The sequence below is a fragment of the Mycteria americana genome, chromosome 2, assembly GCF_035582795.1.
Source record: "Mycteria americana isolate JAX WOST 10 ecotype Jacksonville Zoo and Gardens chromosome 2, USCA_MyAme_1.0, whole genome shotgun sequence".
Lineage (NCBI taxonomy): Eukaryota > Metazoa > Chordata > Aves > Ciconiiformes > Ciconiidae > Mycteria > Mycteria americana.
The window spans coordinates 127,723,984-127,746,846 of NC_134366.1; the positions used below are offsets into that span (position 1 = coordinate 127,723,984).

Here is a 22,863-nt window from a genome sequence, read left to right on the forward strand (position 1 = left end):
TTAACTAAAAAAAAAAAAAAATCTGTGAATAAATTACATTCCAAACAATTCTGCAAAAGAAAGACTGAATGGTTTTGTTTGAGGGTTTTGCTTCAATATAATGTACAGACATTACATCTTGCACTAAACTAGGGTTCAGATTTTGAATATTTCCACATCATTTCAGAATAATAAGGTCTGTTTCTACAGATGTTTGTTGAGATGGCAGGGCAATATACAACTATCAGAATCACTTAAGGAAATGATCATCTACCTAGCTAAGGTCTCATGTTTGTAGGAGTACTAGTGAACTGATCTACTTACTATCAAGTATTTTTGAAAAGCATCCATCATTGCAATATCTTGTTTTCAAACAGTAATTTATTCAGATAACATTGTCCACTTTGCACTGTGCTCTCTATTACCACTGTTGTAGCACTCTATATAAGCAAAGCTTTCAAAGATCTAAAAGATCACCAGATCTAGAAGAGGGAAGTCTAAAAATGAAAGAAGTGTTTTCTGTTCTGTTACTCCTTTGAGCAGGTCTGGACAAAAGGTTATTTTTCTGAAAATTTTGCAAAGGTTTTAACCTCAGGGAAGGTTAACACCACTAGTATACCCTGCAAATATGGGGAACAGGCTACCGGGTCATCACTGGACAACTGGAGGAAAACGGCTCTATGGCCATAATTTCAAGATGATAGAGGGGCCAAGCAAAACATGTCATATTATAACAGTAGGAATGCTCTACCAGAAGCAAAAGAAATGCTTGGAAGAGTCTACTTAATTAAGACAATTCAAGTAGGCTGAGGACCTGTTTTTAATATAAAAATTTTCTGTTTCTTTTTCTTATTATACAAAACAGACCTTTCATGAGAGGAAGGAAAGACATTTTTATCAGTATCAGCCATAAAGCAGGGAAGCAAAGAAGGTCTCCAGCATGCCATGGCTGGGGGCTTATATACTAGTTGCTCTCTTCAGCTTGTAAGTAAGAAAAGAAGTACAAAGGAAACAAGCAAATACTAAACAGTCTTCCCTTTTGTAAGAAAACAGACCACAGAAGTTAAAAGAGACAGAAAGATTTTCCTAATACAGAAAGGAAGAAAGGTCAAAAATAAGGCTGGAATTATGTTGTTTTTTGTTATGTTGTATCACAGCACAACTGCAGAGCTGCAAAATCCAACTCTTCTGAGCTATGGACTTCTGTTTCCTTTTATTTTTTTCTAATAATGACAAAAAAATATGCTAGTGAGTGGTCCAGAATCTACTACTTTTACCTCATGGTTGTCTTTAAATATATCCTTATTTCTTTTAAATTTTGTTTCTAGATCAGCTACTTGTCTCTCAATCTCTTCTATCATCTTCATATCTTCCTCTCTTTTCTTGAGTTTCTCTTTTCGCTTTTCCTCTAGCTCATCATATATTGCTTTAATCCTGGCCTGTTTATTAAAATATATATAGAATTAGCTTTCAGTATATCAAAAGCAGTAGAACATGAAAAATCCAAATCTGAAAAAACATTTATACTCTTAAGTAAACACTATGAATAGACCAAAAGTTAACAAATACATCGGGTGATTAAAAATGTCTTCAAAATGAAGGAAAAGTTGGCCATTAAGTCAGCATATGTCAGAAGCCTTTGAACAGGAAAAGCTGAATAGCCAGCAGAACTAGCAAACACAAATACAGCAGAGGAATCAGCAAGAAATATTAGGAAATGTAAAAATTACATTGAAGCAGACAATGAATTTACAGTACTATTTAAGCAAATAGTAGAAAAGAATTCCATAAAAGAGGAATTAAAATTCTAAATATTGTCAAGAGTGAAAATCTTTTCTGATGGGAAACATAATCACCATAGGCATGTTCCTATATTAAAAAAAAAAAAAAAAGGAGCTAAAAAAGAGAAGGAAAACACTGCAGAGTGAAAAGGAACAAAATCTTTGCAAAATAAAGGAATGCCCTTCAAGGTTGGGAAATACAAGATCCAGCATGCATCCACTCCAAACTTCTCCCCTCCACCCAAAGAAATAAAGAAAGAGAAAGACAGAGAAATATTATGTACCAGCAGCTGTGTTCTTCAGAATGGGCAGGTCTTACATAAACTTAAAATTTCTAATACCCCAAATTCACCATCACCTGAACTCAAATAATTATTTATCTGTGTAGCAAAGAATGAATACACAACATCTGATATTGAGAGAGATATATATACACACACACATATGTCTATATGTATTTAAAGTAGAACACAGCTGGCAACATTTTGAATTCCTTTCAGCTGTAGAAGCAGACTGAAATAAACCAAGAAAATTATGGGAAACAGGGCAAGAAATTACCGTACATGTGACTTACTCTTTTCAAAGTATTATGCTAGGAGGTAAATAACTCCTTCTTCTAGTTTTAAATCATAGTCTACAAACATAGTTATCCTTACCAGCAGTGTTTCAAGTAGTAAATGCAGCATAATTTTCACAATATTAGGTGAAGTTATGGATAATGTTCCAGGTGACAACATGGTCGGTAGGTGGAATGGACAAGCCTCCCAGAAAACCACTAACATTTCTGGATCTCTGTTGCTTTATACTCAGCTGGTATTAGGAGATTCCCTTTGGCTACCTCAGAACACAGTCTCATCTAAATTGCTATGTGCTTTGACAGTCACTAGTTAATGATAGCTTTTGCACTTTCAACATCCTCTGACATCACCATTAAGTTTTGTCCTATTAGTAAGAACAAACCTCTTGATAGCAAGGATACAAAGGTTGTCTAACCCAGAGAAATGAGACTTTGGAAGAAATATCAAAAAAATAGGTTTAGTTGAAACAGAACTTTAAAACCACCTTAAAAGAAGTACAAGAACCTCTTTAACCTGAAAAAAACATGAACTACATGGAAAAAAGTAGTTCTGAGCACAACATTTACTTCCCATTACAAAAGCATTCTTTTGTTTCTGTCTGTAAAAGGAAAGAAGTCAGCTAAAGTTGCCACTGGGGATCTTTACCAAGAATCAAGAGAAAGAAAGGAGATTGTTAGTTTCAATGAATAATCGAAAAGGATCAGTACTGAATACCAAACAGGGAGGAAGATGTTTGGAAGCACCAAAACAAGCCTGTCATGGTGTGGCAGTCAGGCCCAGAAATGTTGCCTTCAGCCTTCTCTGAAGCAAAGCCTGAGAATCAGAGGGAAGTTGTGCATCAACCACAATTGCAAGTGAAGGAGACCTTGTGCACCACCTGGCTTAGAAGAGGAACATTCAACACTTTCTGCTAATGTCTGGGACAAACGGGAACTGCAAGATCTCTCTTAGGGCTTGTGTTTCTAGAAATGGGAGACACAGATACTAGATTCCGCTATTGACCTCTTGCACAGTTCAAAGTCACAGAATGGAAGAGAACAAACTTTGGAACAAAAGCAAAATGGAGGCTGTGAATGTCCGGGAGCAAATAAAAAACGTTCAGACTTCTCTCTCTCTCTCTCTCAAAAAAAAAAAAAAAAAAAAAGGAACAAAAATCTCAGAAGGACTTCTGGTCATCACAGTAAATCCAACATTCAATTCTAAAGAAAAATAGCCTCTAATATCTCTCAGAGTAAATCTCTCCTATCTGAGACCATTGCCAAAGGAGCCAAAGGGGGTTTCTGACTCAAGGACTTGCAGTAAAAGACTGTAATACCTCCCTCCAGTTCTGGCTATGTTCTTTCGATCCCACATGATGTTGGATCAGAATTCAACATCAGAACACTCACAGCACGTGAGTATTCATCTCAGGATAAGCAGGAAGGAGCAATGGAGCCAAACAATCCTGTATCTCATAACAGTGAGAGTGCGAGCGTTAACAGTAGAAATCTTTTTCCCAGAGGTATTACATGTCTCCATAGGAAAGAAGAGATGAATCTCAATGGCACTCATTCACCAACTATGAAAGGGCTCTCTGGATGAGTTATACACTGGTGTGCTAATGATGCATCACAGCAGATCTTTTCCAGTTATCAGAGGGATCTTGGATGAGAAGAAAGTCATTAATTGTACTGTTTATCTGGTATCAAGTTTTATCTAAGAAAAAAGCAATGCTTTTACTTCTTGCAAGGGACCTGGTTCAGCCAGTAGTTGCTCAAGGTTGGTGTGGCCATTATCACTGTACGCCATCTCCTCACCGGATGTGCCCAACAATAGCAACTGGAAATCTATTACTTGCCTTTATCTTGCAGGCAGACACCACTAACAGCAAGGTCAGTACCAACAGCCAGTTCAGCAGTTGGTGATTTTGCCAGGTCTTCTGTATCATAAAGGTCTCTGTTACTGGACTGAAACTTTGGAGGAAACATTGACTTTGATTTTCTGGTATCATAGGGAATGAAGGAGTGATCTCTGGAAAGTTGCTGCTCAGACAGAAGCCAGAGCTTAGTTCTGACAACCCCACCTTAAGGCCTCCTATTGCTTGCTGGTGACACTGAATGCAGAGAGTAAGGACTTCTTCAGAAAATAGTGCTGGAGCTTCCACTCAGTGTCTTGCTTGAGGCTCTAAGACCTGGTAGTTATTACAACAGTTTGAATATGACCATTACCCATGCTCTTGCAGAAGACAGCTGATGAAATCCATCTGCCAAACGATGGATATAGATGGAATACCCCTTTCGGTGATGCCAAACTTGGGATTTCAGTCAGACAAGCAGAAGAAATATCAACACTTGCCTGAGGATAGTTGAAAAGCATCACTGAAGCCCAGAAGAAAAGAGCTACATTTGACAACTGAAAAAGGGACAACAAAGTGTGTTGTGTGAATTTAGCAGTTCACACTAGGAGAAAATAAATGGTGTTAGGGCCACCCTATTTTACATATGCATGCATCAATGTAAAGTATGGTAAGGGTCTGATTGCACTTTCTACAGAAACTGAAGTAAGAAAGATATACAAATTCAAATGATAATGTCACTGCATATATGGATTATTACTAAAGGGTTTTTATCTTTTAAAGCAAACTGGAAATTATTGTGGATAACTGGGATACAACTAAAGTGTTTCATGTTTTCATGAGTATTTATTTTCCTAGTTGTTAAACAGGAGGCATCATTACTTAGCAAAACCCATTAGCCTTCTATGTGGGTTGGTCACAAGGTACTCAAAGTTAATTCATGGTAAGAAGTAAAAAGAAGGTAGAAGAATTTGAAGTAAAGTGGTTACTGTCATGTTTACCTGAGTCACTTTCCAAACTCCTTTCTGATCTTGAATTTCTTTTTTAAGATTCCACTTTGAATTCTTAGGAAAAAAAAAAAAAGCCATATATAACACATAAGAAAACAAGTTAACGGACAACAGCAATGAAAATTTAACACTAACATCACAGTAAGGATGAGCATAGCTTTTAAATTTTTTCTCACATATCATAAAACTATATTAAAAAAGGAAATTACAACAGAGTCTCAGGCACAAGAGGTAAATAAATATAGACCATACTATAAGAAAAGCAACACCATTTTCTAGATTTAATGTAATTTATTTTTGGTAGCTTAAAATAATTAAATACATGAATAAGCTGAGCTGGCTTACCTAAATGGATATTGAACACCAAATGTTCAAAATTTAAAAACCTCAGTGTCTTCTATATTTTATATGATGAGACTTTTTTTGTAATTTCTAGTAAAAATCTGAACATGTTTTAGCCCTTTCTTATATGACTACCCTACTCATATCACTTCTAGGATAACAGTTACCTAGCACATTATTATAGTTTGTGCCTTGAAAACCTCTAATTTAATGTATGTCAGATTAGCAGACCATCATAACTATACCTGATTACAATCTAAGTCAAACCCTAATTAGGGCTTCCTGTTCCTTTTTAAGTGAATTTAGGGAGTGGAAAACTGATTATTTAAGCAAAACTAGGCACAACATGGACAATAGTAAAGTAAGAAATGGACCCAATTAATTCTATTATTGACATGTATTTATTCAAGATGTTTTATTCACATCCATATCTGCACTTTGGAAGTGCATATGCCATCAGCACTTGGAGAGAGAGGTTCCTCCATAAGGAAGGCATAAACATCTCCCAGATGCCACATACATAAGAAAATACAAAAACAGGTGCCAAACTTCCCCATATATCCTCAAACCCCAAATCCCCAAAATTATGAGGAAATTAAAGGAAACAGAAGTGACGGAAATCAGTGTTCATGTGGAAAACACATCCTGTAATCAATAAGTAAAAGCCTTATTTTTCCAGATGAAAGTTTATACATTTGCTCCAAGGATAACTCCAAGCAACAACTCGTGCCCATGGCCCTGCCCTCCCCCTCACACCTCCTTGCCCACATATGTATATAGTCTATTTTAATCCAAATCTCCGAGTCTATTAGACAAACTGTGGCATCTGGACCATTCTCCAAAATGCGGCAACATTTTGAATGTCTAATGATAACACTTGGTGATTGCATGAATATATTTTTCACTCTATTCAGTAGCCCAAGGATATAGTTTAACTGGTGGTTACAGACAGACACTTTTTTTCAGACACACCAGGGGGTAATTGCTCTCACAGAATACCAGCAGAGACCAGGCAGTCAACTACAAATTGCACCTTCATTTATATGATCATATTCAAAATTCACCACTACTCAACTGTTGCTTAGGTAGAGAGGTGTCTTAGATTCTGTGCACCCCATTCACACTAACTTTTACCTTGCAAATAGCTCTTGCAACTGGTCACCTTCCCTGTGTATGTCTTCACGTATATATGTATGCTTTAAATTATTATAAACACAATGCTTTTGCTAATTTATGGTAAGTAAGACTAAATATAGCAATGTCAAAGCTGTTGACAGAATGATCTTTCTGCAAGTGGTAGGAATGGAGGTATTCATTAACAAGGTCACTGAAGCAACTTGAGTGGTGCTGGAAACCAATCTTATCACTGAAGGCAGGACCACTAGCAATGGCTTCATGTAGAAGTTAAGTTGTGCCAACAAGTAAACCTGAATACCTACAGAATGAAATTCCACCTCTAACCATAAATGTATAGCTTTGAGATACATTTCTGACTGACTACGTGCCCAGGATGTTAACACTATGACTTCAGAAGAGAGCTTAAGGAACAACAAAATCCAAAAAGTAACACTGTAGTCAAATTAAAAAATGAATTTTTTATAAAAATCAGACGAGTTTTTTAAAAACTTGATGAGGAACAGCTAAAAGAGTAAAATACTCTTTAGTGAGATGGAGATTACTTACAGATATCATATTGGAGGCTCAAAGCACATGCAAGCCAAGTTTTGACAGACACTTTGGAAATATCAAAAAGAAAATCAATGCCACTAAACAGAAGGGAAGCTATTAGCAGCAAGACAAAAAGTTGAAATTATGTCTAAAAAAAGAAAAACAGAAAAGATCCTGAACTTTGCCTATTTAAATCTAAAAATACCATCAGGCAAGCTAAATAAGAGTTTTCAGAAAAACCTGCAAGGGACATAAAACAAGTCCTTTTCCAACCACATCTGATAGGAAGCCTGCTAGAGACAATGTAAACCCAACAGATGATCAGACACACTTAAAGACAGACTTACCATGAAGCACTCAGAAAACAGAATACGATAGGGAAAAAAAAGCTCAAATTCCAAAACAAATAAAACCTTCAAATCCCTAAGAAGCAAACTCGTAATATGAATTATTATGAAAAAAAGAATTAGCTGACACACGGAAAATTTGATGTATAGGAGAGGACTCAGCATGGCTGGGAAGCAGTGCCTCAAAATTCATCAGTTTTCTGAAGGATTTAAGAAGTAGGTGGAGAAGAGATATCTGGGTGATACAGTCTACTTGGACTCCTAAATGGTATTTGATAAAATATTATATGAATGACTCCTTAATTAATTTCTTATGAGTTAAGGATAAAAGTCCTCACATGAATATATAATGCATTTAAAGATAGAAGACCTACAGTAGGAATAAATTACAAGTTTTCACAGTGGCAGTTACTGTGGCGTCCTGCAAGTACCCATGCTGGATCCTGGGGTTTCCAATTTATTCAGAAACAATATGGAAAATGGGGGATTTTGTGGGATGGCTTAGTCAAATCAACTGGATTTCTTATTTATAGAGGACAAAATTCAATGAAGGTTAAAGTATGTTTGTACATTAGCACAAAGTCTTCACTTTATGTAATGCTGGACTCTGAGCTGTCTAGTAATCAAACAGGAACAAGATCATGAAGAATATAATGCTCCACTGCATTCAAAAGAATAAATGGAATGTTAAGAACTACTGCGAAAGGAATAGAGAACAAAACAGAAGTCATTGTTATACCACTATATATGCCCAAGATGTGTCTGCATATTGAATACTCTATGCTCTTTCCCCATAATAACAGAACTGGATGACAGACATGGGACAGTTTCTATTCATTAAACAAGTTAATGGATTAGGAGTCTTCAGCTTGAAAAAGAGGAAGAATATGATAAAAGCCTACAAAGCCATGTGTGACATGTAGGAAGCAAATATGGAATGACTGACCAATACATCTTTGAAAGTAAGAACCAGAGCATTATATGAAGATAGTATATGCTAGGCAGAAAATAAAGAAACAAAGCAATTTTTCACACAACATATGACAAAGCTGTTGAGGTCCTTATCACAGAATGTTGTGCATGTCAAAAATCCAAAATGTGACTGTAAAATTCATGGAAGACAAATTAGTCAATTCTAAATTAATTTTTAATAGTTAAAGCAAAAATATATATTAAGACACACAAAAAAATATTATGTAGGACAGCAAATAAGCAGGGGCTTTGCCAGAATCCCTTCCAAAATCCTAATTTCTTAGACTAATATTTAGCATCCCTTAAATATTTAAACCATAAGAAGAATCATAGTAGATTCCCCTGACTGTACAGTTGGACATCCATTTGTGTAAATATTTCAGCACACAACACTGAGAATGTGGAGAAAATGGTTCTTGGCAAATTTATATAGAAACAAGACAGAAAAGTCACACAAATTTAGTATTAAAACATATGGCTATAAACCAGCATAGTATACCAAGAAAGACAATTTATAGGACAAAACTACATGGTGCAAATTCAGATATTGCCAGGAATATAAATTTGATCCAAGAGAAGACAACCTGGCACTATGAAAGGCCTTAACAAACACAAAACTGACTCACTCCTATTCATTCTGAAAACAGCTCTGAAGTTCTCTAGCTCATGTTTTATTATTTTTTACCTTGGCTCTATAAGCTTTTTAACTGGCTCTGTCTTAAATCACATCCAACAATTCCTCTTTTGTTTTTAGAAGCAGAGTCTGGTACCTGGACATACCTTTACCTTTGGCAAGCAGGTAGGTGAAAAGGAAGGCAGGAAGCACGTGGAGTGCCTAATTTATCAATGCATACTATAACCAGGAAAATACTATTAATGTTCTTAATTTTACTGATTACAAGTTAGGAAATCCTAAAATTATTATGGAAAATAAAACTGCAAAAGTCTTTCCTTCCAGGCAATCTATACTTTACATACAGCAGAAGAGCTCTAGTGAAGAATATGCAAAACACCATTTATATCTCCCTGGTATAAAAAGACCCTTGAAAATTCCCCATATTATTTTCTTTCCATATTTCTGAATGCTGAGTCTAACACCCTGGAATAACACTGATCCTAAAAGCTGTATGCATAGGTACAATCTTATTCATTAAGAATTATGTAAAGCGAAAAAAACAAAAGTCTAGTAAGTCTTGTAAGCCTTCATAGTCATGGCAAGGCTTCTATATAAGGATGAACTAAAATGTCCATCCTAGATAGCTAATGACATCAAAATGACAATAATTATTCTAATGTAGTATTTCATTTGCAATGGTTACATTTAGCATCAAATAAAACTATATTATTTATTAATTCTTCTAATCATTTAGTTACATAAAGAATGAGATTGTTATTTGTTAGTATTCGTTTTAAATCACCTAGGAATAACAAAATCTTTGTATTGTTGAGAATATTTAATGGGTTAACCTTACTTTTTAGCCTTCCATTACTTGTGACCATTTAGTATCCGACTTATTTTCTCTTCCAGAGACTACTGTTATTTGCTATTTTTCAAGTGTTTTAAAATACACAGTTAAAATCATAAGTTTTAAATTATTATTTTTTTAATATTAGGTTGCTTGCCCAATAATTCTCTGATACAAAGATCATTATTTTCTATTGTTCCACTCTAAAAAATGAATTTAAATAAAAAAATATACCTTGTAAGAGACTTCTTCTGCAGTTTTGGTTTTTTTTAAGTCCTCATACTTTGTTTTTTTTTCACTGTAGGACAATTCAGCATTACAGAGATCTTCATTTAGTCTTTCTATTTGCTGTTCAATCTTACACGTGCTTTTGCAGATAGTTTCGACTTCTGACTGATACACCTTCTTTTTTCTTGAACTGTTGAAATAAAACAGCCAATTTTACATTTCTTTTTATAAAGTATATTAACTAGAATAAAAGTAAACCCCATTATTGAGTAAGTAAAGCTAAAACACTTCAAAATCAAAAGCAGTATTTTATCATCCTGCTATTTGATGCTGAAAACACCAGGCTCTTCCTCAAAATTTTAAAGTCTCTTTATTCATGAATATAAGCCCTGATAGTTCATTGACAGAAAACAATTATATGTATCCGTTTTTTTGTTTTCCTATATATCTCTACTGTTAACCTGTATCATAGAATCACAGAATGGTTGAGGTTGGACGGGACTTCTGGAGGTCATCTGGTCCAACTACCCTGCTCAAGCAAGGCCACCTAGAGACAGTTACCCAGGACTGTGTCCACATGGCTTCTGAGTATCTCCAAGGATGGAGAATCCACAACCTCCATCGGCAACCTGTGCCAGTGCTCAGTCACCCTCACAGTGAAAAAGCGTTTCCTGATTTTCACATGGAGCCTCTTGTATTTTGGTTTGTGCCCATTGCCCCTGGTCCTGTCACTAGGCACCATTGAAAAGAACCTGGCTCCATCCTCTTTGCACCTTCCCTTCAGGTATTTATATATTATTAAGATCCCCCCTGAGCCTTCTCTTCTCCAGGCTGAACAGTCCCAGCTCTTTCAGCCTTTCCTCAGGTGAGAGATGCTCCAGTCCCTTCATCATCTTCATGGCCCTTTGTTGGAGTCTCTCCAGCATGTCCATGTCATTCTTGTACTGGGGAGCCCAGAATTGGACCCACTACTCCAGGTGTGGCCTCATCAGTGCTGAGTAGAGGGGAAGGATCACCTCCCTTGACCTGCATTCCTCCTAATGCAGCCCAGGATGCCATTGGCCTTCTTTGCAGCAGGGGCACACTGCTGGCTCATGTTCAACCTGGTGTCCACCAGGACCTCCAGGGCCTTTTCTGCCAAGCTGTTTTCCAGCTGGGTGGCCCCCAGCATATATTGGTGCTTGGTGTTCTTCCTCCCCAGGTGCAGGACTTTGCACTCCTCCTTGTTGAACTTCATGAGGTTCCTTTCAGCCCATTTCTCTAGCCTGTTGAGGACCCTCTGGATGGTAGCGCGGACCTCCAGTGTCTCGGCCACTCCTTCCGGTTTGGTGTCATGAGCAAACTTTCTGAGGGTACACTCTGCCCCATCATCTAGATCATTAATGATGATGTTAAACAGGACTAGACCCAATATTGACCCCTGGCGTACATCGCTAGTTACTGGCCTTCTGCCAGACTTTGTGCCACTGAGCACCTCGCTCTGGGCTTGGCCATTCAGCGTTTTCAGTCCACCTCACTGCTCATCCAGCCCGCACATCAACAGCTTGTCTATGAGGATCTTAATGGAAGACAGTGTCAAAAGCCTTACTGAAGTCCAGGTGGACTATGTCCTGCTCTCCCCTCGTCTACCAAGCCAGTTATTTTACCATAGAAGGTTATCAACCTGGTCAAGCATGATCTCCCTTTGGTGAATCCATGCTGACTACTCCTGATGACTTTCTTGTCCTTGTGAAACGTGCCTGGAAAATGGTTTCCAGGATTAGCTGCTCCATCACCTTCCCAGGGATTGAGGTGAGGCTGACTAGCCTGTAGTTCCCTGGGTCTTCTTTCTTGCCTTTCTTGAACAAAGGAGTGACATTTGCTTTCCTGCAGTCCTTGGGCACTTCTCCCAGTCGCTCAAAGATTATTGAGAGTGGCCTCACAATGACATTAGCAAGTTCCCTCAGCACTCGTGGGTGCATCCCATCAGGGCCCATGGACTTATGTAGGTCCAGTTTGCTTAAATATTCCCTGACCTGATCCTTTTCCACCAAGGGTATGTCTTCCTTGCTCCAGCCTTTACCCCTGATCTCTGGGACCTCGGATTCCTGAAGGCTGGCTCTTGCTAGTAAAGACTGAGGCAAAGGCAGCATTCAGCACTTCAGCCTTTTCCTTGTCCTGTATCATCAGGTTCCCTGCCTCATTCAGCAATGGGCCCACATTTTCCCTAGTCTTCCTTTTGTGATCTATGCACTTATAGAAGCCCTTCTTGTTGCCTTTGATATCTTTTGCCAGATTCAATTCCATTTGGGTTTTTGCTTTCCTAACTGCATCTCTGCACGCTCAGACAATGTCTCTGTATTCCTCCCAGGTTACCTGTTCCTGCTTCCACCTTCTGTATGCTTCCTTTCTGTGTCTGAGTTTTGCCAGGAGCTCCTTGTTCATCTATGTAGGCCTCCTGGCATTTTTGCCTGACTTCATATTCATTGGGATGGACTGCTCTTGAGCTTGAAGGAGGTGATCCTTGAATATTAACCAGCTTTCTTGGGCCCCTCTTCCCAAATATAATATAAAACTATCAATTTTGGATGCGAAGAAAGTGGCAAAAACTTTCAACACTTTTATCTGAAAGTGTTGAAATTGGTCACACAGTCTCAGTTCATCTATCTTACAAAAAACGGCCATGTCTAGGGTACTTCATACCAGTGCAGTGGTACAGGTTAGTCATACAGCTGGTTAATTCAAATTCCTAAGGATGTTGCTATTTGCAGAATTCTTAGGTCACATAAAACAATTCTAGTTTATTTGCATACAAACAAACTTTCAGTAGAAGTGAACTGTTTAACAGAAGTGAACTTAAAATACCATTTGATTAGACTATCGGATTACACAGCAAAAACCAAACTGAATCAAAAGCAAAAACCTACAGGTAAACATTGATATTACTTTGACTGACAAAACACAACCTCTGTATCATTAGAACTTAATATTCTTCAATTGAATGTTTCTTTGTACAGGAATGGGATCACTGAAAAATGAACTGTTTACTGCTACTGAGTATCTGCTGAATTAGAATGATAAACCTAAATGGTATTGTAAGGATCTTCACAGGATATACAATATTGTTTCCGACACTTAATCTGCAAATCCACAACAGGTCGGCATGGATCACACATTTCGTTAGCTGAATTAGTGGCCAGAATATTTCTCTCAAAGATCAGCTCCTTTAATACAGGGTGTCATTTGCTTAGTTAAAGGAAGAAAACTTAATTTACCTTACAAAACCCAGAGATTTCTAATTGCACAAGGACTAAACTTCATGGATTATTTCATACATACATACACACACACTCTGCACATTCCATTTCCAGTACATGTGAACTGCTGGTTCCTAAATATACAGTCTTACAGTCAGCAGTATCTTCTATATAGTTCTTGAAAAACCTGTAAGACAGTGCAAGCCCACAGCAATGTAATTTCCCTTCCCAAAATTCAAGTAACACAGAAGCACAAAGCAAGAGAACAGAAAACATTGCCTATATGCATCTTGATGAACTATACCTAACATATACCATGTATATGTATTGCCCTTTCTCTATTAAGAGGTTGTCCATAGCTAGACTCAATTTACTGTGATTCCCAAGCAGTTGACCAATCTGATGGAGACAGGAACTCAGTCTGAATAGAACTGAAACTGCAATATGATCTTTCCAAAATGCAAAATAGGACCTAGAGGCTTCAGCAATGTCACACACCTGTAAAACCCTGTGCTTGGAGCCATGACTGACTATACAAGCATTTTTCAAACATATTGCAGGAGGTGTATGTAATAGCCCTACCAAAAAACCTGAGCTCTACATGAAACAGGAGGGACTACTTTCACCATCTGACACTGTCAGATTTTGGGGGTGGCTCAGGGTGATCTGATTATTTAGAAGCCATACAGCTGCAGCTGCTGCACAGGACGGGAAACGTGGGTTTTCCCTGCACCAGCCGGGAATCGAACCCGGGTCGCAAGAATGGGAATCTTGCATGATACCACTACACCACTGGTGCTTGCCTGCAACTTCTAAATAATCAAATCACCCTGAGCTTCCCCCAGGTGCGAAGTGCTGCATAGTCAGTTATCAGTTTAGACAGTCCTCAAATACAAAGGATTGCTAGCCCTCTTTTCAGCTGCTGAGACAAAAGAATCTTGCACAGAGCTAAAAGACCTTATTTCCTGTGAATTAAAACACTGGAGATGATCAAGATCTACTACAAGCATGTTAGGAAAAATATAGCCAAGAGTACACATGTGAATGGCCCAAATATTCCCTGGATGATAATGATCAAAGATGATAACATGAAAGAGTAACAGATTTTTTGGCTGAAGGGAGGCAATATGAAAGCAGACATACTCTGGTACTTCCAACTCTAAGACCATTTAGTTAGGAGCCATCTCTTTAGACAGTAATAGTTCTATTCTTTAGACTTTCACAGGTCTGCCTCTATCACATACACTGATTACGCTTTCCCGCACACCAGTGAGGTTAGCAATGAGTTAGAGACCACCAATACCAATGTGAGCAGTAACCAGGGCTGTGACATAACCATGACTTATGAGAGTTATAAGTGTAAGTGGCTTACCAGTTACAGACTGATGGAGGTCAAGAAACTAATGCTATGAAGAATCAGTGGCAAATGAGGAATTTGTGAAGGTACAGTATGTGATGCCTTGAGACCAAAGACCAAATACTTAGATGGGATCAGAAGTAATTACAATACTCCACCCAGCAAAGAGACGTTCAAGGATATTCTGACTACCAGATGAAACTTCCATTGTAAGTCTGTCCCTGAACAAATCATTTCCATACACTTTTGGTAATGGTTTCTGGTGAGTTATTAGAGTTTCTGAATCCTATAGTCTCTGATACTGATTTGAACTATTCAGACCACAACCACATCACTTTCAAAACAGAAAGTTTTTCTATAGATGGTCTTGTGACCTGATTCTGAAACAGGTCTCATTAATTATTGCATCAGAGATAGATGACTTAATTTTGCAAATTCCACATGTAGAAGACTTACAAATCACATACTTCATGTCATATGCAGTTCTCCTACTTAAGCACTTTTAATATTTCCATATGCCCCATAACATCCTCATATGAACAATACCTACAGTAGACTATGTAGGAAAAAGAATTATCTACCAGAAACAAATTACCTTAAGAAAGTTACACATATTCTAAAATACTGACAAAAGGTCACTGGGCAACTAACTACACACTTTCCCTAGGGAAGTTTTGAAATAGCCAACACTGGAAACTCTAAAAAAAATATTCATCTGATTGTTTCTTAAAATGGGTATAAGTATAGCTAATCTTCTTTTTGGGAAGGTAGTGAGTAAATGGCTTCACAAATTCCTTCCAAAATGTCTACAATTATAAAAAGACTTAAATATCAAAATACCAAAGCCCAAACAGCAATTCATCTGAACAGTGCAGAGTAAGCAGATCTGTGCTGAAGCTGGAAAGAAATGAAAGGAACCAAACGATGACTGTTCCACTCTGATTTCCTATACCTTTCATGTGGAGCAAAATTGTTTTGATGCATACAAGGCTACCCATGACTCTGGAGGTCAAAACACTTTAAGCATGGATGCAAGAGGAACATAAATATTCCAAGCAGAAAAGCAAGTGGACTCCAGCTGAAAGAAGAACTTTGGTTCTTCGGTGCATGTGTTCCATACTCCACTCTATGTACAGGTGTTGAAAATTTTATCACAGCTTCTGCAGCTTACTCAGGAACTCTGTCCCCATATGAGAAGCATGGTAAGTTTTTGACTCTTCTTTCCCCAAGCTTCCATACATTCAGTAACTGTGCATAGCACGTGGACGTGAGATTTTTTGATCTAATAGTATCTGTAAGATATACTCAGCCATTACATATCAGGTCAAATGCACTTTTTTTCCTCAGCTTCTTTCATCCAAGATGCTTAACATACTATGAAGGAAAGGCAACACAGATGGGGATGAATGTTCATATGGACAACAAATCCCAAAGTATTCCAGTAATTGGAACTTTTTTCCCCACCCAAATACTTGTTTGCATAAACTTTGTATTTTAGATCCTTCTAAGCTCAGTCGCACATTACCTGGAGATAGGTCTTGGAATACTTTGGGAAAAAATTACTTCAGGATCATTCTGCCAAAGGCAACACTATTTCTGGATGCCTCTGCACAGCACTCAGTATCAGTGTGTGTGAAGATGTCCTCATCAATGCCATCAATATAATCTGAAGTACACTTCTGATTATAAAAAGCAGGCCTACTTCAATGGTCTCATAGAAGATACTGAGAGAATATGATATCTATTTTAGAAAATGTAGGAGGTAGAAGTGTCTTTCTCTCTCATATCAAGGAAAAACACGGGAACTTTTTGAAATTACTAATTCTCTGTAATAAAAGGAAGGATTTCACATTTATTGACAGGAAGATGTCTATCGCTGGATTAAGACAACTTGTAAACCAACTGCCTGGTTCATGTAATAAGGTGATTTGAGAAAAAACCACAGGATAAAGGGGATCAGCTAACACAGTATGGATCTCTTCCCCCCCCACCCCCCCCTTAAGAGAAATAGTACTCAAGAAGATCCAGTAGTGAACAAGTCAGAAATGGATTAAACGGTGTCCCTATCATGGTCATGAGCAATAAGTTTAAGTAAGTCTCTCTGTGAAATGGGATCCTTAGTAACAGAAAACACCTTCCTTAATTTCTTCAGATCTGTGTGATGGAAAAGCAGAAAAGAGATTTCAGTGGGCTGGGGATGGGAAGAGACTACCACAAAGTGAAAATAAAGGAGCTGACTAGCAACCAAAACCCCTTCAAATCTAGTAAGAAAATTAATATTATAACAACATAAAAATCTTTGACTTTTGTGACCATTTAGTCCATGTTGCTAAATACATATTAACAAATAAATCAATTACTAACAAATCGTAAGATCAAACTAGTGAGAAGTAATGAGGAACAGGATGGTGAGAAAAAAACAGCCTCGTCAAGATGCTCGTCAAGTTCAACGCAACTGTAAAAAGAGAGCTACAGTCTTGACAACAGCAAGATATTGGTAAAAAAACTGTTTCAGACAGGTGGGGATAGTGAGATGTTAATGACCAGTCCAATCTTACTTTGAGGGTAATTCTGAGCAGCAGTGAAGTTCAGAATAGGTACGGAATCCCTTGGACAGGTTTACTGGGTCTGGCTCAGATGGAGTTAACTTTCTTTATAGCAGCCCGCATGGTGCTATGTTTTGGCTTAGTGGCTAAAACAGTCTTGGTACCACACCAGTGTTTTCGCTATTGCTGAACAGTGTTTGCACCTTCTCTTTTTTCAACTCTGCCCCCCCAGTAAGTAGGCTGGGGGTGGATAAGAAGTTGGGAAGGGACACACCAAGGACAGCTGACCTGAATTGGCCAGAAAGATATTCCGTAACATTTAATGTCATGTTCAGCAATAAAACTGGGGCAGGGGAAGAAGGTGGGGGTTTTTCGACTTCCAAGGTGGCCATTGCTCAGAGACCGGCTGGGCATTGACCTGCTTGTGGGAAGTGGCGAGTGATTACTTTTGCATCCCTTGGGTGTTGTGGTTTCCCTCCCACACCCCTATTAAACTGTCTTTACCTCGACCCACAAGTTTTTTAGATTTTGCCCTTCCTATTCCCTCCCTCACTTTGCTGGGGGTTCTAACACAGCTACATCTGTTAGGATCATCTTGGATGCCAAAGACATACACAGATGCTCCAAGGATTTTGTATCTTCCAACAATCTCATTACAGCTCATTTTCATGTTTTCTCAAGCGGCACATGGAAAGTGATCAACCTATGGCTTTCATCTGCAGACTCTAACAGAAGGTATCATATAATCTGTCATCTGTTATGAGTCCACGCCTCAAACATGGCCCAAATAAGCTCCAGAATTTGCACAGGATATAGATGGGACAACTGACGGTTTACCAGCTATGCAGAGAACAAAAAAGAACTAGGAGAATTTGGACAAAGTGAGGAACCTTTTCTTTGAAAGTCTTAACAGCCATTTATCCAGATACAGATGGTACCTGTTACCCTTTGCAACAGCCTTGGTGAAGGCCTTGAAGGTGTGGGAACACCACATGACAGAACTGTATTGAAAGTGGTCCCAACAGATTGAAAATGCATGCATTATTGCATTGTTCGATCAGGCATCTTTAAAAATACAGGAAATTAGTGTACTGACGTTTGAGAGATGAGAACCACTCCTACTCAAGGAATCTCCAATAAAAGCTAGAGTCACCATCTGAACTATCAGCTGCACATGAAGGTCTGAAACAGAGTACCATTTTTGTAGCTGCTATATTCTGAACCAAAGAGGAAAAATTCTTCACTGTGTCCAGACTGGGAACTGGTTGTAGCTTTTAAAGTAAGAAAAGAAGTTTCTCTTTGCTAAAGCACATTCTTATAAACAAGGGCTGAGAGAAGGGGGCGGTACCAAACAGACATAAAAATCTTCAGATTGTATCCAGGATACAACCATTTATGATAAGGTTTTTGACTGAAGCAGTCAGTTCGAAAGAGGCAGAAGAGAAAATTCATGATGTCCAGCTACACTTACAAAAATGCTACTCTTGTTAAAGTATATGAGACAATGAAAGATACAGGTTGCTTGTCTTTTTCTTGTTGAAGTGCTACCTCTTCCTCTGAAAAGGAAGACAGGTAGTTGCAGGTGAAACATTATCTCTGCTAAACAAAATTGAAATGCTCAAGAAAACACTCTGAGAATAAAGATCACTTGGGAATAGGTAAAGGAATTTCACATTTCATGTGTTTATTTTTTGTATTATGAGACGATGCCCACCAAATGGTTAAGTCTTCAAAAGAAGACTGCATATCTCATGGTACAAACCACATGTTTACAGATCAGCAGAAGCAGTCAGTTAAACTTCCATAACGACAGAAGAAAAATTATATCTAAAATCCATTCCCCAGGCTTCAGAAAAGTCATGCAGAACACATTCTTATTTAGCCAGTAAAGCAGCCTTAACTCAATTGTGGGAATATATCTTCTTTTTAAAAGCATTAAGACATTTGAGACTCTCCTCTAAGTTACTACTGTAAGAACACTTTCCCTTCTTATTTAATATGACAGCCACCATAGAAGACAGGTTTGGGGGAGTTTAATGAAACTGGCACTTCATAGTGGGAAAATAATACTTATGATCAAATCTCCATATCATAGGGTTATTGGGTAATCGATCTAAAATAAGAATTGTTTTAAAGAAAGGTGAGAGAAAGAAATTGAAATTGTTTAGACAAGCCAACACATATTCTCAGTTGACCACTGTATGAGAAATCCTACCAAAACATAACTATGACAGAAATACTTTAAAGAAAAGTACTAGCAGTTGGACACAACCTTAGAAGTTCAGTTAATAAAGATGAACTGGGGGCAGGTGAGCTTTGGTTTTTACCCACCTTGTACAGCAAATGAGACTATTTAGACTGCGCATGCCCCTAAAACCTCAGGTGATCACGAAATGTATTTCTTGCATGTATTGCATGTTCTATATAGGAAAGATACACAACTATGCTTTCTAGGAAGAGTGTTAGAAGACAATTCTTTGTCTTCTTGCAGCCTAGTAGGAGGTGGACAGTCACTCACTTTTTAGTCCTGTTGAAGTAACATGTCAGGACTCTGTTGTATACAATTAATCAAAACAAGCACTCCAATTTTTAGACTAACATGAGACAATGTTTTGATTTTAAGAATCACATTCTGATGGAATATAGCAATTAAATACAATATAGCAATTCTTCCCTAATACAAAAGACCATACAGAAATCACAATGTACTCAGAAAGGAAAATGAAAAAGAAAGCATAATTATATTGAGAAAGTTTGTGAGAGGCTACAAAAGGCTTGGAGTATCAGACTAATGATCTGACATGCAAAATATTTCCAATATAAAGCAAGAGATTAGTGGCAGATCAAAGAAATCAAAGGTTTCTGAGCAGAACCAAACATCCTGCCTCTCCCATAGCACTTAATGGCAAGCTCCCCAAGAGAACTATAGTTTGTTATAGCCTTTGTTTAAAACACTTCTTATTCAGTCAAGAATTCCAAAAAGATAAAAGGGGACTTTCAAATAAAAAGCCCTACAAACAGCACTCTTCCTTTGAGCTTGCATTCACTAACACATAAGAGGAATGCATGCAACTTCTAATTTTTAGGAGGGATTAGCAATTCCTTTCTCCCTTAAGAACTAATATGTTTCATGCTAGGTCAGTGGTCTTGAAAGTAGAATTGAGAGAGTGTAGGGGCTCTATAAAATAGCATTCCAGAAAATCTTTCTAAGAGTTAACTTAAATTATCATAAGAAAGCAATGTACATAAATCTGGGATTGTATCAGGCTGACTAAGAATCCTGGTTTTTCACTAAAGCAAGATTTAAAAGGTAATTATTCTGAATTAATATTTTTCTTTTAAAAAATACTTAAAATTGAATTCTATATTCAGCCTCCACTCGTTGTTTCCTGGGACTAGATTAAATAGCAGTCTGAAAAGACATTTCCCCTTCAAAGGATGTCTTCAGATCATCCTTTGAAGACATAAATAAACTGAGTCCTGGAATCCTTCATGACTCTGAACTTGTCATAAACATTCTCTGGGTCTTCAATCTGAACTTTCATATGCATTTCTTGAACTCCTGAACATGTGGAAGGACAATAATCAGGACACACTCCCAACGATACTGATTATATATGAAATAGATAATGCTCAAAGGATTTCTCTTGTGAACTTGTCCAGTCTTTCTAGGATGTCTGTAAAGTTTTAGTGTACAAGATGGTCTCAAGTAATAATGCTTCCCAAATCTGTTTTCTGAGAACTCCTCTCTCTATCCTAATGTTCTGCATTTGCCTGTACGTGTTCTTACAAATCTGAGTTTCCTCATTCAGCCTATCAGTTAATACTCCACCATGGGCAAGATCTCTCTCCATTGTCTTACATGTATAATGAAATAAAAGTTTTAATCCATCAAAAAAGATGTCAATGAAATTGAAAATAATAAATTTGTAAAGCTACAGCACTAATTCTAAAATGTTCTAATAATCCAAATAAGTAGTTCCATCAACATCAGAACTAATGAAGCCTGGTTTCTTACCCATTTGTGTTCCATCATGGATTTACTTTGGTATGTACGGTGTGACCTCCAACTTGGAGCACTATTAAGGAGTATGCACATACCTCCATCCCTCTTTCATGCTGACAGGATGTCTGTATTCAACTCAATCATCAATTTCTACAAAACTTATAAGAATCTAACTATTTTCAAGAACTTTTCAGTTGACTTTGCTGAAACCAGACAATAAAATCCAGAGTTACTGGGGGGATAAAGAAGATAGCCAGATACATAAAACCAGCATACACCTAGTGTCCAAAGGAAGAAGGAACTAAAAATTTATTTTGTTTGCTGTTATATTATAAGTGCACTGAAAATATCATGTACAATATAAAGTATAGCTATTTGGAATCAATAAACTGAGGAGCTACAAAAGATGTATGCATAATGTCTTACAAGAATTCAAAGAAAATAGAGAAAAATAGTATTTCAGATTCTATGTTTATAACAATCATATATGAAAAAAATACAAATAAATTTCATAAAAGTTTTAACAAAAATGTTTTGGGGACTGTGGTTAATATACAGAGAATTTCAGAATCTTCTTCATTTTGTTTTATTTTAATTGTCAGAGTACGTATTTTGTCTTTTGCAGAATTTTAGTTATTTTCCTTTCAAGTGAAGGGCAAAAAAGTTAGATGATAAATTTCAGCCTTAAGTGATTTGTAATTATTGAAATGTTAAATTACAGACAGACTTAAAATAAAAGCAAGGTTCACTTTTATAGGCATGCTTTCAGTGAAAAAATAACACTTGCTTCCTATATTTATATTGCAGGCATTACCTATTTGTGAATTTTTGCAAAAATTCTTCATTTTCTCCCTCAAGTTCTTCATTTTCACATTTCAAAATGTCCAATGCTTCATTAATATTGAGAAGCTTTTCCTTTATATTCTGCAGATCACTTTCCCTGGTGGATTTCTAATGAACATTAAAACATTAAGACACCTTTAGCATAAGTTGAAATTATTTCAGACCAACACAGAAAATGCAAGTATGCAAGCATTTTTACTTCATTTCTATAAAAACAAGAAAAAACTTACTAATTCTTCCACAGCTTTAATCACTTCAGAAGAAGCATCTGATATTTTTACACTCTCATCTCCTTGGGCAGCTATTTTATTATTCAAATCTCCTATCTAGAAAATATTTTGTAAAGTAAGTAATACAAATACCTCCTATATTTATTTCTAATAATTAAACAATATATTTAAAAAATAAATTTAAAAGGAAGGCTATTAAACAATAACTAGAGATATTTTATGCTATATTATTCATATGCACATTGCCGTTGCAATGTATCCTAGCAGAACCTTTAGACTTCACAGTATCAGTAAGCACACACTCACAGCCTGCTAATTCATACATGACATATGTGGTATAATTAAGCAGAATACCTTAAGTTCATCTCAGCCTCAAGATTTTCCTTAGTATCTCAGTATACCTATTGACTTAATACAGATTCATACAGAGAGACTGAATG

General features: G+C 37.2%; 1 protein-coding gene and 1 non-coding gene across 2 annotated transcripts in view; both read right to left on the minus strand.

The window, feature by feature from the left end:
• Positions 1-22,863, minus strand: part of CCDC178 (coiled-coil domain containing 178) — a 189,179-nt gene that overhangs the window by 130,422 nt on the left and 35,894 nt on the right. The window contains exons 10-14 of the mRNA XM_075495698.1: positions 22,424-22,515; positions 22,165-22,301; positions 10,212-10,395; positions 5,174-5,236; positions 1,257-1,418 (exon numbers count right to left, since the gene is read on the minus strand). Coding sequence (XP_075351813.1) covers positions 1,257-1,418; positions 5,174-5,236; positions 10,212-10,395; positions 22,165-22,301; positions 22,424-22,515 — 638 coding nt within the window. The remainder of the gene's footprint in view (positions 1-1,256; positions 1,419-5,173; positions 5,237-10,211; positions 10,396-22,164; positions 22,302-22,423; positions 22,516-22,863) is intronic.
• On the minus strand, positions 14,170-14,240 carry TRNAG-CCC (transfer RNA glycine (anticodon CCC)). Its single transcript has one exon. It is a non-coding gene; the product is annotated as a tRNA-Gly (tRNA).